This window comes from Eleginops maclovinus, chromosome 20 (assembly GCF_036324505.1).
Source record: "Eleginops maclovinus isolate JMC-PN-2008 ecotype Puerto Natales chromosome 20, JC_Emac_rtc_rv5, whole genome shotgun sequence".
NCBI lineage: Eukaryota > Metazoa > Chordata > Actinopteri > Perciformes > Eleginopidae > Eleginops > Eleginops maclovinus.
The window spans coordinates 10,533,201-10,547,866 of NC_086368.1; the positions used below are offsets into that span (position 1 = coordinate 10,533,201).

General features: G+C 43.3%; 1 protein-coding gene across 2 annotated transcripts in view; it reads right to left on the reverse strand.

Moving 5' to 3' along the window:
* slc12a5a (solute carrier family 12 member 5a) overlaps window positions 1-14,666 on the reverse strand; it is a 153,933-nt gene that overhangs the window by 13,191 nt on the left and 126,076 nt on the right. For both annotated transcript variants that reach the window (XM_063910513.1, XM_063910514.1), the window contains exons 6-17: window positions 14,093-14,223; window positions 10,937-11,184; window positions 10,257-10,468; window positions 5,701-5,868; window positions 5,448-5,546; window positions 4,160-4,217; window positions 3,866-4,040; window positions 3,488-3,606; window positions 3,105-3,203; window positions 2,887-3,006; window positions 2,019-2,123; window positions 1,607-1,775 (exon numbers count right to left, since the gene is read on the reverse strand). In XM_063910513.1, the coding sequence (XP_063766583.1) occupies window positions 1,607-1,775; window positions 2,019-2,123; window positions 2,887-3,006; window positions 3,105-3,203; window positions 3,488-3,606; window positions 3,866-4,040; window positions 4,160-4,217; window positions 5,448-5,546; window positions 5,701-5,868; window positions 10,257-10,468; window positions 10,937-11,184; window positions 14,093-14,223 (1,703 nt within the window). The remainder of the gene's footprint in view (window positions 1-1,606; window positions 1,776-2,018; window positions 2,124-2,886; window positions 3,007-3,104; window positions 3,204-3,487; window positions 3,607-3,865; window positions 4,041-4,159; window positions 4,218-5,447; window positions 5,547-5,700; window positions 5,869-10,256; window positions 10,469-10,936; window positions 11,185-14,092; window positions 14,224-14,666) is intronic.

Consider the following 14,666-nt stretch of genomic DNA (forward strand, 5'->3'; position numbering starts at 1 on the left):
ACAGAGGTCAAACGTTTTCTGTAAGTCTTCACAAGGTTTTCACACACTGTTGCTGGTATTTTGGCCCATTCCTCCATGCAGATCTCCTCTAAAGCAGTGATGTTTTGGGGCTGTCGCTGGGCAACACGGACTTTCAACTCCCTCCAAAGATTTTCTATGGGGTTGAGATCTGGAGACTGGCTAGGCCACTCCAGGACCTTGAAATGCTTCTTACGAAGCCACTCCTTCGTTGCCCTGGCGGTGTGTTTGGGATCATTGTCATGCTGAAAGACCCAGCCACGCTTCATCTTCAGTGCCCTTGCTGATGGAAGGAGGTTTTCACTCAAAATCTCACGATACATGGCCCCATTCATTCTTTCCTTTACACGGATCAGTCGTCCTGGTCCCTTGGCAGAAAAACAGCCCCAAAGCATGATGTTTCCACCCCCATGCTTCACAGTAGGTATGGTGTTCTTTGGATGCAACTCTGCATTCTTTCTCCTCCAAACACGACGAGTTGAGTTTTTACCAAAAAGTTCTATTTTGGTTTCATCTGACCATATGACATTCTCCCAATCCTCTTCTGGATCATCCAAATGCCCTCTAGCAAACTTCAGACGGGCCTGGACATGTACTGGCTTAAGCAGGGGGACACGTCTGGAACTGCAGGATTTCAGTCCCTGGCGGCGTAGTGTGTTACTGATGGTAGCCTCTGTTACTTTGGTCCCAGCTCTCTGCAGGTCATTCACTAGGTCCCCCCGTGTGGTTCTGGGATTTTTGCTCACCGTTCTTGTGATCATTTTGACCCCACAGGGTGAGATCTTGCGTGGAGCCCCAGATCGAGGGAGATTAGCAGTGGTCTTGTATGTCTTCCATTTTCTAATAATTGCTCCCACAGTTGATTTCTTCACAGCAAGCTGCTTACCTATTGCAGATTCAGTTTTCCCAGCCTGGTGCAGGTCTACAATTTTGTCTCTTGTCTCCTTTGACAGCTCTTTGGTCTTGGCCATAGTGGAGTTTGGAGTATGACTGTTTGAGGTTGTGGACAGGTGTCTTTTATACTGATAACGAGTTCAAAAAGGTGCCATTAATACAGGTAACGAGTGGAGGACAGAGGAGCCTCTTAAAGAAGAAGTTACAGGTCTGTGAGAGCCAGAAATCTTGCTTGTTTGTAGGTGACCAAATACTTATTTTACCGAGGAATTTACCAATGAATTCATTAAAAATCCTACAATGTGATTTCCTGGATTGTTTCCCCCATTCTGTCTCTCATAGTTGAGGTATACCTATGATGAAAATTACAGGCCTCTCTCATCTTTTTAAATGGGAGAACTTGCACAATTGGTGGCTGACTAAATACTTTTTTGCCCCACTGTACATAACATATCTATATATATCCATATTTGAAAAAAAATTCCCTGATCAGGGTTGAAGCAATGTCTATTCAAATACCCAAGATTATAAATCTAAAAGAACATTTACATTCCAGTATATACATCTTTGGTGGGTAGACTTGGCTAGACTTGGTTTGTCATCTTTGATCCAAATTAAAAAAACATATTTCACAGACAAACAGGTATGAAAGATTTTTCTTTAAAGATTTTGAAGGAACTTCAGGGCTGCCTACCTGCTCTGCACGCTGGGTCTGCTCCTGGTTCTCCAGGTAGGATCCCACTAGAGCTGTTCCAACAATGGTCAGACCTTTACCTGCCTTCAGCTGGTTGGTGAGAGAGAGCAGACGAGGCTGCTCTATGTTTTGCTCTGAGTCTGTACTAACCAGCGTCAGCAGCTGGGGCCTGAAGAGAAGGGAGAGAAAACACAGGAAAGAAAAATAAAGTATCAATAAAGAATCTAACAAAGACGTGATGAAAGAAATGGCAGAGTGGGCCAAGTGTACGCCTTGGAGAGATGGAGCAGCTTGAAAGGTTGACATGTTATTATGAGTTAGTGTTGTTTGACAGCTGTGATGAGGAGAATCACATGTTGGTGATTTCTATCTTCAGGATCAAACAACCACATGTGTGACTTTGTGTTTGTACCTCCAGTTTTTGGTGTGCGGTGGACCTTCCTCCAGCCGCATGAGAGCGTAACGCGCGGCGCTCAGAGACAGACCTCGGATTCCATCACCCCACTCTTTCTCTGCACTGTAACACAGACAAGCATCAGTAGATCAATATTCGTCAATCAAAGCATGATCAAAGGTTTATCAGCTTCATTCTGAATTACAAAAGTGACAGTGATACAGTCATCAAAACTGAAACAAATCTACTTTCACATGACGGTTTGACAACGCAATGTGATAAAGGATTAGCCATCACTGGTAAATGTCAAAGTAGCATGATATCACTCGAAAATACACAGTGTGCATAGCTACTCCATTATAAGCATGGATGGATTAGTATCAGGCACTACGTTAACAAAAGGATTAAGTGTTCTATCTCCTGTATAAACTAAATACTGAAGTTCAGGTGCAGTTTTTTGACAAACAGCCCGTTGAAAGCCCTGCCTCACCTGAAAAATGCCGCTAAATAAACACAAACAGCTACAAATGGACGCAAAATAATCACAAATGACACAGCTATGCATTTTTTTAACCTTCAACTATGAAACATCACTGAAGAGATGCCAAACTTCCTATGTAGAGTGAGGGGCGTTTTTTCTAAGTGCCTCCATGATGATAGGGAGGATGTCATGAGTAACAAATGGCATCTACACTGTTCCTACAGTATACCAAGAGGTTTGCTTTTACCAAAAGTTAGTCAAAGAGGAGAAGAGAAAATATTGATGGTGTGGATTTAGTTCGAGAAAGCTCTTAAAACAGAGCGTATACACACACACACAAAAACTCCAGCAAAACCCAAAGGCAGCCAGCGAATCCAATCTCCCCTGGGGTTGCGCTCCACTCACCCTGCAAACTCGATATACTTGTAGATGGAGCCGGCAATTAACATGGCGATGATGGCGTAGTACCAGGAGCAGAGGAACATGAGCGTGAGACACAAGCTCATCCCGAGGAAGGACAGAGCCCTGTAGAGACACACAGAAAGTAAGACTAAGCCCTGGAGGGGAAACATTTAAAGAATTAATATTCAGCTGCTCTCTGTCTCAGTAGCGTCTCAACTGACCAGTGGTAGAACTTGAAGCGTGGTCTCCAGTTTGGAGTCCTTAGCAACGTCTGCAGAGCACAGGCCAAGTTCACAAACATGTAGCACATCAGGAAAAACCTGCAGGACACACAGGAAAACACAATTAAAAACACAACTCTTACATCATGTGACATTATAGGGATATCAACCTCGACTGAAGTCCAAAGAGTATGTTGTGTAAATATCTGTCATACACTGGGATTTACAGTGTTAATAGAGCAGAAGACCGGCCTGCCCTTTTGTCTCATGAGCTAAATCCATCAAATTTGCCATTTGCAACATTTAGTAAATAGCAAAGGAACTGGCTGCTCTAAAATCTCCCAACGTCAGTTCAAAATGGCACTGAGTTTGAAAGTTCTCACATGGAGAGGATGGGAGCCACAGCATCCAGAGAGGCGATGAGGATGCCGATCTCGCAGATACAAGCAGTAAGCAGGAGAGACCATGTGGGTTCTCCGTTAGCCTTTCCATGGCCAAAGATCTGTGGGGACAGCACGAAAAAACCTATTTAACCTTAAACACACTTTTTTTCTGTCTGTTTTGAATTTATCAGACAAGACATCAACATAAACAATCATCTCAAGGTTATGTCTTTTTATTTTTGTTTCTGTACAGTATTCCTTTCTCTACACGTACCTTAAGATCATTGTTTATCTTAATGTCTTATCTGATAAATGAAAAAATCTATAAATAAATAAAATATGAAAGTTCTGGAGGTATTGATAAGTAGACAGACTGACCCGGAGGGCGGGCACGATGCCGTCCTTGGCGATGGCCTGCATGAGACGAGGGGCTCCTGTCAGACTCTGAAGCCCCGCCCCGCAGGTGGAGAAGAAGGAGCCAATAACGATCACCCATGGTGACGGCCAAGCCAATGTGCCGATCACCAAATTCCCGTGGACTCCCTCTCCAAACCTTAAGGACACAGGAAAGGGTCATTTTAAAACACATGCATTTTTAAATTTGTATTATTAACAGCAAGCATATTAAGATAATCGGTTGAAATGAATTTTCTCTCTGATAGAAGGACCTACTTGTCCCTGAGGACGACTCCCTCTATGCAGGCACCGAACAGAATCACACTGGACATGTCTGAGCAGTTTTGGATCAGGAAAGAACTTCATAGGACAGATGTATATTTGATTAGCTAGCATGAATGTTCCTTGGATGTAACCTGTTTAGTGATCGACAGGATTTGATTATAACAATTATAAACCTTTCCCTTGGAAGATGCACTCAATGATCTGATAAACCAATCAACAGTGTTTGCTGAGAAAAAAGACAGTAATCGATTTCATTTGGGATAATATCTCAGAGATCAATGATATTGTAACTAATATCCTTCTGCTTTATTAACTTGTGATTGCATAGGCAGTCCACTGATGCGATTACACCGCCTAATCAAATTGGTGTAGACCCCAAGCTGATTACTCTGAGATTCATGGAGGAGATTCAAGATGGCCGCTTCAGAGTAAGAGGCCTGTAATCACATCTGCCTGTATGTATGCTGAAGTACTGCCAAATAATGTTCGAAATGGCAACTTTTTTTTAATGCCATAACAGTGTCTTTTACACATGATTACACCTTTGTGTATCAGGGTTTCCGTTAGCCGGTAATTACCGGTTTTAGCTGGTAAAATGTATAATAAACCTGTGAATTCTAAACCTACCGGTCAAAATGTCCTTTAATTATGCTCATACAACACTTAAATAACGTAGGCTATCCCTAGACATTTGTGTTTTGACATCTACTTTACTGGTGCTGCGTCATGACATCACAGTTTACGCCGCTGATTTTCTCCCTAACGCCGCTCCAACAACAACAGTCGGGGACTGCGTTGGTGATCGTGTTGCTTTTAGTCATATGAAGCCAGATTGAATTAAAGAACTACTTCTCACACCTTATCCTTTTCTCCAGAGTTCTGCGGTTCATTGTTTATTAATGTGGTTCAGCGGCATTTACCGCCCGCTGCAGTGATGCTCGTCCAACTCACGGCAGCGGCCGCTAGAAAGTATTCACTGTCTGACTGTCACACACACACACACACACACACACACACACACACACACACACACACACACACACACACACACACACATACACATACACACACACACACACACACACACACACACACACACACACACACACACACACACACACACACACACACACACACACACACACACACATATATAACATCTGATTTAATATTTGGCAATATTGTTATTATTTCAATTATGTTGAAATCAAAAATGTTTTTGAACTTGGTTGATGCAATGACACGTGCAATCCTGCAGGGGGCAGTAGTGAGAGGATACAGACAAAGGAGGTGGTGGTGATGGCTGCAATGGTTCCAACTGGGATCGACTTCTGGGCATCACGCAGGTCTCCGGAGCGGTTGGAGCCAGCCATGATCCCTGAGCACAAAGTCGGGAAGCAAACATTTTAACAAGGTCAACAACAAATACAAACACGCGGCAAGTTAGAAGCTGCATAATATTAATACGTTCATGTATATTCATGACAGAAACCACAAAAGGAAAACATTCTATTTAAGATTGAGAGTTTCACCTGTCACAGAGGGGAAGTAGATACCGACGAGCAGCGTGAAGTAGCTGGCGATGTCGGCCAACACGTAGCGGTTTGCGTTGGTCAGAGGGTCGTCCTGGTCTTCTGCTGACTCCATGTAATTCCTGGCAATCAGGTCCCCCTTCTCATAGTAAGTCCCAAACAGGTTCTCTGGATGTGGGACAAGGGAGTAGGGAAGAAGTCAGTTTGAAATTTGGATCACGGAATATATTTAATTTAAGATTTAAAATCAAGAGTCAAATGAGGGTTAAATTATTGTTAATAAATAATAATAATAATAATAATAATAATAATAATAATAATAATAATAATAATAATAATAATAAACTGAGCTGAAATTATATTTAAGTGTTGACTTGAGCATTGCATTATCAATGTGATTATCTTGGGTTCTGCTGAATATATATTGCCCTGTATTATTAATACACCAATTATTTGATTGATTTCATGTCGCAATGTGACTGTAAATGTGTGCACATTTGTAATGTACAGCTCCGGAAAAATGTAAGAGACCACTGCATCATTATTAGTTTCTCTTGTTTTATTATTTATAGGTATGTCTTTGAGAGAAATTATTTTTATATTTATTTATTGTATTCTATAAACTACTGACATAATTTCTTTGTGGTGGAACTCAACAGAACCTTTCCAAGAACCAGCACATTATCGTGGTGGAGAGGTTTGTGTGCCCCAATGAACCTGGGGGCTGTGTTGTCTGGAATCTTGTGTTCCTGGTAGTGTCTCCCATGGCAAATTGGTCTTACGTAAGGGGGCCAGACTAAGATTGGTTCAAAAGACCTCATGAAAAACACACTTGAAAGCGAGGATACCCAGCCCGGAGGAAGCCCGGGGTCCCCTTCTGGAGCCAGGCCCAGAAGGAGGACTCTTCGGCGAGCGTCTGGTGACCGGGCTTGCCACGGAGCCCGGCCGGGAACCTTACTTCTTGATAGGGGTTGAACTCTATTCTTCTCCGGAGTTGCCCAAGGTGTGAGGCACGGAGCGGGTGTGGGGATACTCACAAGCCCCCGGTTGAGTGCTGCTTTTTGGAGTTTACCCCAGTGGACGAGAGGGTTGCCTCCCTACGCCTGCGGGTTATGGGGGGGCAAACTCTGACTGTTGTGTGTGCTTATGCACCAAACAGCAGTTCAGAGTATTCGGCCTTCTTGGAGACCCTGAAAGAAGTCCTGTATGGGGCTCCAGATGGGGACTCCTTAGTCTTGTTTGGAGACTTCAACACACACGTGGGCAATGATGGAGACACTTGGAGGGGCGTGATTGGGAGGAACGGCCCCCCTGATCTGAACCGGAGTGGTGGTTTGTTACTGGACTTCTGTGCTAGTCATGGATTGGCCATAACAAACACCATGTTCGAACATAAGGATGCTCATAAGTGTATGTGGTACCAGAGCACCCTAAGCAGAAGGTCCATGATCGACTATTATCGTATCATCGGACCTGAGGCTGCATGTTTTAGACAGTCGGGTGAAGAGAGGGGCGGAGTTGTCAACTGATCACCATCTGGTGGTGAGTTGGGTCGAGTGGCGGGGGAAGCCTCTGGACAGACATGGTAACCCCAAACGTGTAGTGCGGGTGAACTGGGAACGTCTGGAGGAATCCCAAGTCCAGGAGGCCTTCAACTCACACCTCCGGCGGAGCTTTTCAGGCATCCCTGTGGAGGCTGGGGACATTGAACCAGAGTGGGCAGTGTTCAAAGCCTCCATTGCTGAAGCTGCGGTGGGGAGCCGTGGTCTCAACGTGTTAGGTACCTCAAGGGGCGGTAACCCTCGAACCTCCTGGTGGACACCGGTGGTCAGGGAAGCTGTCCGACTGAACAAGGAGGCCTTTCGGGATATGTTATCCCTGGGTACTCCTGACATAGTTGCAAGGTATCGACAGGCCCGAAGGGTAGCAGCCTCAGCCGTGGCCGAGGCAAAGCAGCGGGTGTGGGAGAAGTTCGGAGAAGCCATGGAGAATGACTTTCGGTCGGCACCAAAGTTGTTCTGGAAAACCGTCCGACACCTCAGGAAGGGGAAACAGGGAAACCATCCAAGCTGTGTACAGTAAAGATGGGACGCTGTTGACCTCAACTGATAGGGTGTTAGGGTGGTAGAAGGAACATTTTGAGGAGCTCCTGAACCCCAACAACTCCGCCCTCTATATTAGAAGCGGAGCTGGAGTATGAAAGGGGATCAACTCCAATCTCATGGGGGGAAGTGAATTTGAGGTAGTTAAACAGCTCCACAGTGGCAAAGCCCCGGGGGTGGATGAGATTCGCCCAGAAATGCTGAAGGCTCTGGGTGTTGAGGGACTGTCATGGTTGACACGTCTCATCAACATTGCGTGGAAGCCGGAAACAGTACCGAAGGAGTGGCAGACCGGGGTGGTGGTTCCTCTCTTTAAAAAGGGGGATCAGAGGGTGTATGCCAATTACAGAGGCATCACATTAGTCAGCCTCCCCGGGAAAGTTTACTCTAAGGTGCTGGAAAGGAGGGTCCGGCCGATTGTCGAACCTCAGATTGAGGAGGAACAATGCGGTTTTCGTCCTGGTTGTGGAACGACGGACCAGCTTTTTACTTTCCAAAGGATCCTGGAGGGGGCTTGGAAGTACGCTCATCCGGTCTACATGTGCTTTGTGGATTTGGAGAAAGCATATGCCAGGGAGATACTGTGGGAGGTGCTGCGAGAGTATGGGGTGAAGGGGTCCCTACTCAGGGCCATCCAATCCCTGTACTCCCAAAGCGAGAGCTGTGTCCGGGTCCTCGGTAGTACGTCGGACCGATTTCCGGTGAGGGTTGGCCTCCGCAAGGGCTGCTCTTTGTCACCAATCCTGTGTGTAATATTCATGGACAGGATTTCGAGGCGTAGTCGTGGGGGAGGGGGTCTGCAGTTCAGTGGGCTAAGGATTTTACCATTGCTTTTTGCAGATGATGTGGTCCTAATGGCTTCATCAGTATGTGACCTTCAGCAATCACTGGATCGGTTCGCGGCCGAGTGTGAATCGGCAGGGATGAGTATCAGCACCTCCAAATCTGAGGCCATGGTTCTCAGCAGGAAACCGATGGACTGTCCACTCCAGGTAGGGAATGAGGCCTTACCCCAAGTGAAGGAGTTCAAGTATCTCGGGGTCTTGTTCTCGAGTGAGGGAGCAATGGAGCGTGAGATGGGCCGGAGAATCGGAGCAGCGGGAGCGGTACTGCAGTTGCTTTACCGCACTGTTGTGACGAAAAGAGAGCTGAGCCAGAAGGCAAAGCCCGGACCATTTTCGTTCCTACTGTCACCTATGGTCATGAAGGATGGGTCATGACCGAAAGAACGAGATCGCGGATACAAGCAGCCGAAATGGGATTTCTCCGCAGGGTGGCTGGCATCTCCCTTAGGGATAAGGTAAGAAGTTCAGTCATCCGGGAGGGACTCGGAGTAGAACCGCTGCTCCTTCGCGTTGAAAGGAGCCAGTTGAGGTGGTTCGGGCACCTAGTGAGGATGCCACCTGGGCGCCTCCCTAGGGAGGTGTTCCAGGCACGTCCAGCTGGGAAGAGACCGAGGGGTAGACCTAGGACCAGGTGAGGGATTATATCTCTTCGCTGGCCTGGGAGCGTCTTGGAATCCCCCAGTCAGAGCTGGTTGATGTGGCAAGGGAAAGGAAAGTTTGGGGATCTGCTGGAGCTGTTACCTCCGCGACCCTGACGGAAAAGCGGGAGAAGATGGATGGATGGATGGAATTCAACAGACACCGGAATGGCTGCCATACATGTAGAGATAAAGATTTAAGAAACATTTCGAGTGGTCTCTTAATTGTTTCCGGAGCTGTATATATGATTGCATTGCTGAGTGGATGTAGGCATGCTCTGCAACAGCTGGATCTTTTGTATGTGGGGTCTCTGCGATGATAAAATTACAAAAGGGGCAAACAGTTATAATTTGGTTGAACAAAAAAAGAAAGACTTTTTGTTTGTTGGCTTTCTGTAGCCTCAGGTCTCCGGTCGCCCAGGGCGGACAAATGTTGAGTGCTGTAACAGTAAGGGTTACTCGCTTCTGTTTTGTCTTAGTGAAATAACCTGAAATGCTTTTAGGCTCTTTGAATGGGATAATAAATATTTATAGATATATTTTCTATATATATGACATAGAAATGCATTAGAATCTAATTTGGCAAATTCAGTAAATCAATTACTCTAATGCATATTGTGAGCGGACGCAGTCAACCAGTGACACATTTCTTTTTATAATTGCATTATTCCTTATTTACTCCTAATGCCCCCTAAAGAAATATTTCAATGGATTAAAATGGAAACAGTGTTACATTTCCCCGCTTTACTACAGACAAAGCACATCGCAAGAATCTGCTTTAAGACCACCTCTGCATGTCAGGCCACTTTAATGTAAGCATTTTTACTTTGACTATTAAATGCGTGACTTTTACTTAAACAGATTATTTTTTACATGTAGTATTGCTATTTTAGACTACCTCTTTCCTCTTCCAGGTTTGTTGTTTTGTGTGCTCACTGTTTGCAAATGATACAAGGCAGATCCAGACCAACCTGTCAGGATTCCGCTGGTGACCCCCGGGATGCCCTGGATCTGAGATATATTGTTGGCTGTGAAGTACTTGTCGCAGGTAGCGTTGAGTAAAGGTGAGTCACAGAACATGCGCCACAGCTGGGTGGTGACTGTCCCATTAGCTGACTCGATGGTCTTGGCACACACATCGAAGGTCTTCCACACCAAAGTGCGGTTGCCCAGGAGACACACACTTAAGGGAAGAAGAATAACAACAACAATAATGATATAAATAAAGATAATAATAGAATAATAATACAAATAACTGGTTACTAAAGCACTACAGATGTTAATTGTAAAAAGTAACTAAAATCATTTGATATACACGTCTATATTTTACATTATGTCACATCATAATAACTTAACTTCATTGTTTACAAAGATTTGTTCAGTTTTTAATTAGAAAGTCTAAAAGTCTTAGGGTGGTTGCATGTTCGGCAAGTTACTGAAAATCACACTAATTCTTCTTTATTTCCAAGCTTTCGATCAATACAGGTGGCTTTCGAACTTCCTATCAATATAATGTAATGTTATTTACATGTGTTCCTACTTCAGCTGTTTAATGCTTCATCCCTGATGTGTTTTCTTAGCTGGCAGTTAGCGTTATGGTTCTGTTTTTTGGCTAAGCTAATATTCAGTCAGACCATCTAGGTTGGCTTACGGGAATTCTGGAGGATCAATTCCGGTCTTGATGACCCCGGCGTAGACGGCCAGGATGGAGAGGATGACGCAGGCCAGGAAAACCAGGGCCAGCTTGTTGACATACTTCACTCCGACAAACACCACTGTGGCCATGGAGAAGAGCAGGATGGTGCCGTACACACGCATGTTGTTCAGCAGGGCGGCCTCTGCCTCTGCCCCCTCCAGGCCCTCCAGGGGAAAGATGGCTGCTTTGGGTGCTATGTAGATCTGAAGTGAAAGGGTTATGTTATTACAGATTATGAGATAACATGTAAGACTTACTTTATTGATCCCTGATTGGGGCATTTTTCGTCATAACAGCATGTTAAAAAAGAGGCATTGCACCTAATGTGAAAATAACACAAGTAGAATATAAACACACATCTCAAAATAGAAAATAAAACAGAACCAAAAAGTAAAATATATACACACAAAGATACAAATCTGTCAATTATCGCTTTAAAGGGCCAAATTACAGCTAACAAAATGTACAAGTAGGATATTATTTACATTAAGTGTGCAAGGAATAGCATATTAAAATAAATATGAATTTAAAATGTACAGTGTGAAGAAAATCTAAATATTATATATTCCACCGCTATATTTCAAGTGATATCACAACTGCTATTTTCTCATAAAAGTTCCATACAATCTCATCATTGCTCAAGGGCATCTTGGTGTTAGTTGTTTAGGGAGTGTTACTCATCCACTTCCCCTCCTCATGCTTTCCCCGGCCTGTCTGGGGATATAAACTGGCAGATTTGAGGTCACAAGCCTCTAGCTCGCTGTTTACTGTTAAATTAAATAAACCTCACCCTGGGTAAAAAAAGAAAGAAAGAAGGAAGATGAAATATAATAAAAGAGAGGAGAGAAAAGCGTGAGGTGAGTGAGGAGGACAACTCTGGGAAGTGTGAAAACATGTGAGGCTTGCAATAACAGTCCTCTCCTGGAGCTTTAAGCAGCACACAGAAAACCGCTCTGCTATTTTAATTATGCCTAATTAAAGAACTCAAGCATGGCATTAATATTCAAAATTAACTGCCATTTTACTACGGGTCAATCTAAGAATAGTGCCATCATATATAACACGGTAAAACCCTTAATTAGCCTGTCAGTATCTGTCATCAGCTTATGATGATTCATGCAGAAAGCTGTTACATAAGCATGGGAATTTCTCCTAAAAAAAAAAAAAAAAAAATCATCTGGTTGAATCACCATGGAGAGGAAATAAAATTGACGAGAACAAGGAGGGAGTCAGGGCTCATTTTGGTCATTTGGCTGGAGAAAGTAATCTGAACAGCGTTATCACAGGCAAGCAAATCTCCTGCTTCACTGTGAACTGTGCATGCTTCCTAAAATAGCAACCTCGAGTTGTGTTCTTGGCCTGGGTGGAAGGATGAAACATATTCAAATCAGTCTTCTCCAGATCCGCTCACAATTCTGCAGGGATTGTTATTTTACAATGGAAACTAAGCCAGCTTTGACCCAGAAGACAGAATTAACCTCCAGGCATGATCAAACTCTGCATATCCATTAGGAGGCATCCAGAAGGGGAATAAGGGAGAATAGGAAAATAAAAAACACACTCTATTATGTTGATAACTGTCGACCAAAGTGAGAGCTGTTTCAAGGAATTGTCTTGTTTCTCCGCCAGAGTCTTGATCGCTCGCTAATGCAGCATTTGCATAATTACCCAATAGCCCATGCATGGGGGATTGCAGTGGAAGGAGTTAGAATAAAAAGGCAGAGGGGGAGTAGGAGTAGGAGGAGGAGGAGGAGGAGGAGGAGGAGGAGGAGGAAGAAGAGGAAGAGGAGAGGGATGAAGATCAAGATGAAAGATCCCTGTATTTCATCAACTGCTCAGAATTCACGTTGAAGAACACACAGCTTGAGAAAAAATAGCTTCAAAGATTTTTTTTCTGGAGGAAAATAAAGTGAAGGAGAGCTCTATTTTTATAAAGGCATGTGGCACATAGTGATGCACTGCTAGCTTTCATTTTTATCGAGAGCAACCATTTTCACAGTCCACATTAATACTATATACACTCATAACGATTTCTGCATGTGAGCACTGCAGGAGTTGTGCTGCATTCTGATGTAATGGATTACAGTCACATCAAAAACTTTTATTCAGCTCAATTAGACTTTGATAACCTATTGAACAAAAGAAAATAAATGAATCTAAATCTACTTGGTCAGATATTTCTTGTTTGAATTGACATATTTATTGTAGAAATCTTCAAGTTATACATGCTTAAACATATATCTATGGTTGTTATGACTAGAGTTAAAGGAAAAGCTCAATACCTATTATCTTTTATGTCAAGAGTTAGATGAATAAATTGATCCCACTTCCATGTTTGTAGGAAAAACATGAGGATTTCCCCTAAATAGAAACAAAGCATGAGAAAATAAAATAAAAAATAAAACCCATATTCTCAGAAGACATCAATGATTGTTTTTTGAATTCCTGTACTGCTGGTTTTGTTTGGCCTCATATCATTGAAGCATGTCCGATACTGGCACCAGCTTTCTACCATGAAACCAATTATTTTAACCTAAAGTCAATCATGGCAGTCCTGTGCTTGATGTCTAAGGACTTCACCTTCCTGCTGAAATAAGCTTACAGTGATATTGCTATGATAAAATTGTCAATTTATGAAGTTGCAGAGTTCATTGCAGCAGAGGAAAAACTGAGTGGTCATACTCCACCAAATGATTGGATGGTAAGCCATCGAATCATTTACTCTCCTGCTCATTATGGTCTGGCAACATCATGAGTTAAATGACTTCAAATGGATGTCGTTTCAAGTAGGCTGTACAAAAAGGAGCTCCTTTACTCACACTTATATTATGCCTCACTGCGCCATTAGTGATCATTGTTGCTGATCTGAGAAAACATGGCAGCTTCCTGGAAATGTTGATACATTTTTAACCAATGATTGACCATGTATTTAGAATATGTTTAGGTAACAAATGCACGGTTTCATCTACAACGCATTATTTAGACTTACTTCACCTGGTGGGCTTACTGATTAACTAATTGTGTGACTCACTCAAAAATGTAACCCTTAACTTGGAGAAGCAGATGTCGTGATGATGACCGTAGCAGAAGGAATCAGAGGATTTTTCTCACCAGGAGGAGCTCGATGGCCCCCAGAATGTACATGGCTCCAGCGAAGGTTGTCCCCAGATAGAAACAGATCCCCACCGCACCCCCAAACTCAGGGCCCAAGGAACGGGATATCATGTAGTAGGAGCCTCCGGCTGCACACAAATACAACAACATTAACAGATATACATGTATTGGCATGTGAATAACTCAATGTGCTTGTTCACTGTATACAGTTGTGATGAGTTTTTTTTAATGAATGACATTTTATTGCACTTTTGAGAAACACCGAAAGTAGTTGAACTGAAGTTGGACATTTAAATGCCACAACTTTTCAAATTGTAAAAACTCATCAGTAGCATTATTGTAATGTACATTAGTTAAAGAAATGGTAGTTTACACATGTTACCAAAGCCCAAAATAATGTCCGGCAATTGTTAAATTTGTGCCCAAAAAGAATAGAAAAGTATTAAATATACACCAAAGAAAGGCAAGCAACTCCAAGTTGATGAAGCTATCACACGTACATTTTTCCTATTTCATTTTTTTCATTGATTGTCATACTTATTGAGATTGAGACTTAAGTATTCGTGTAACT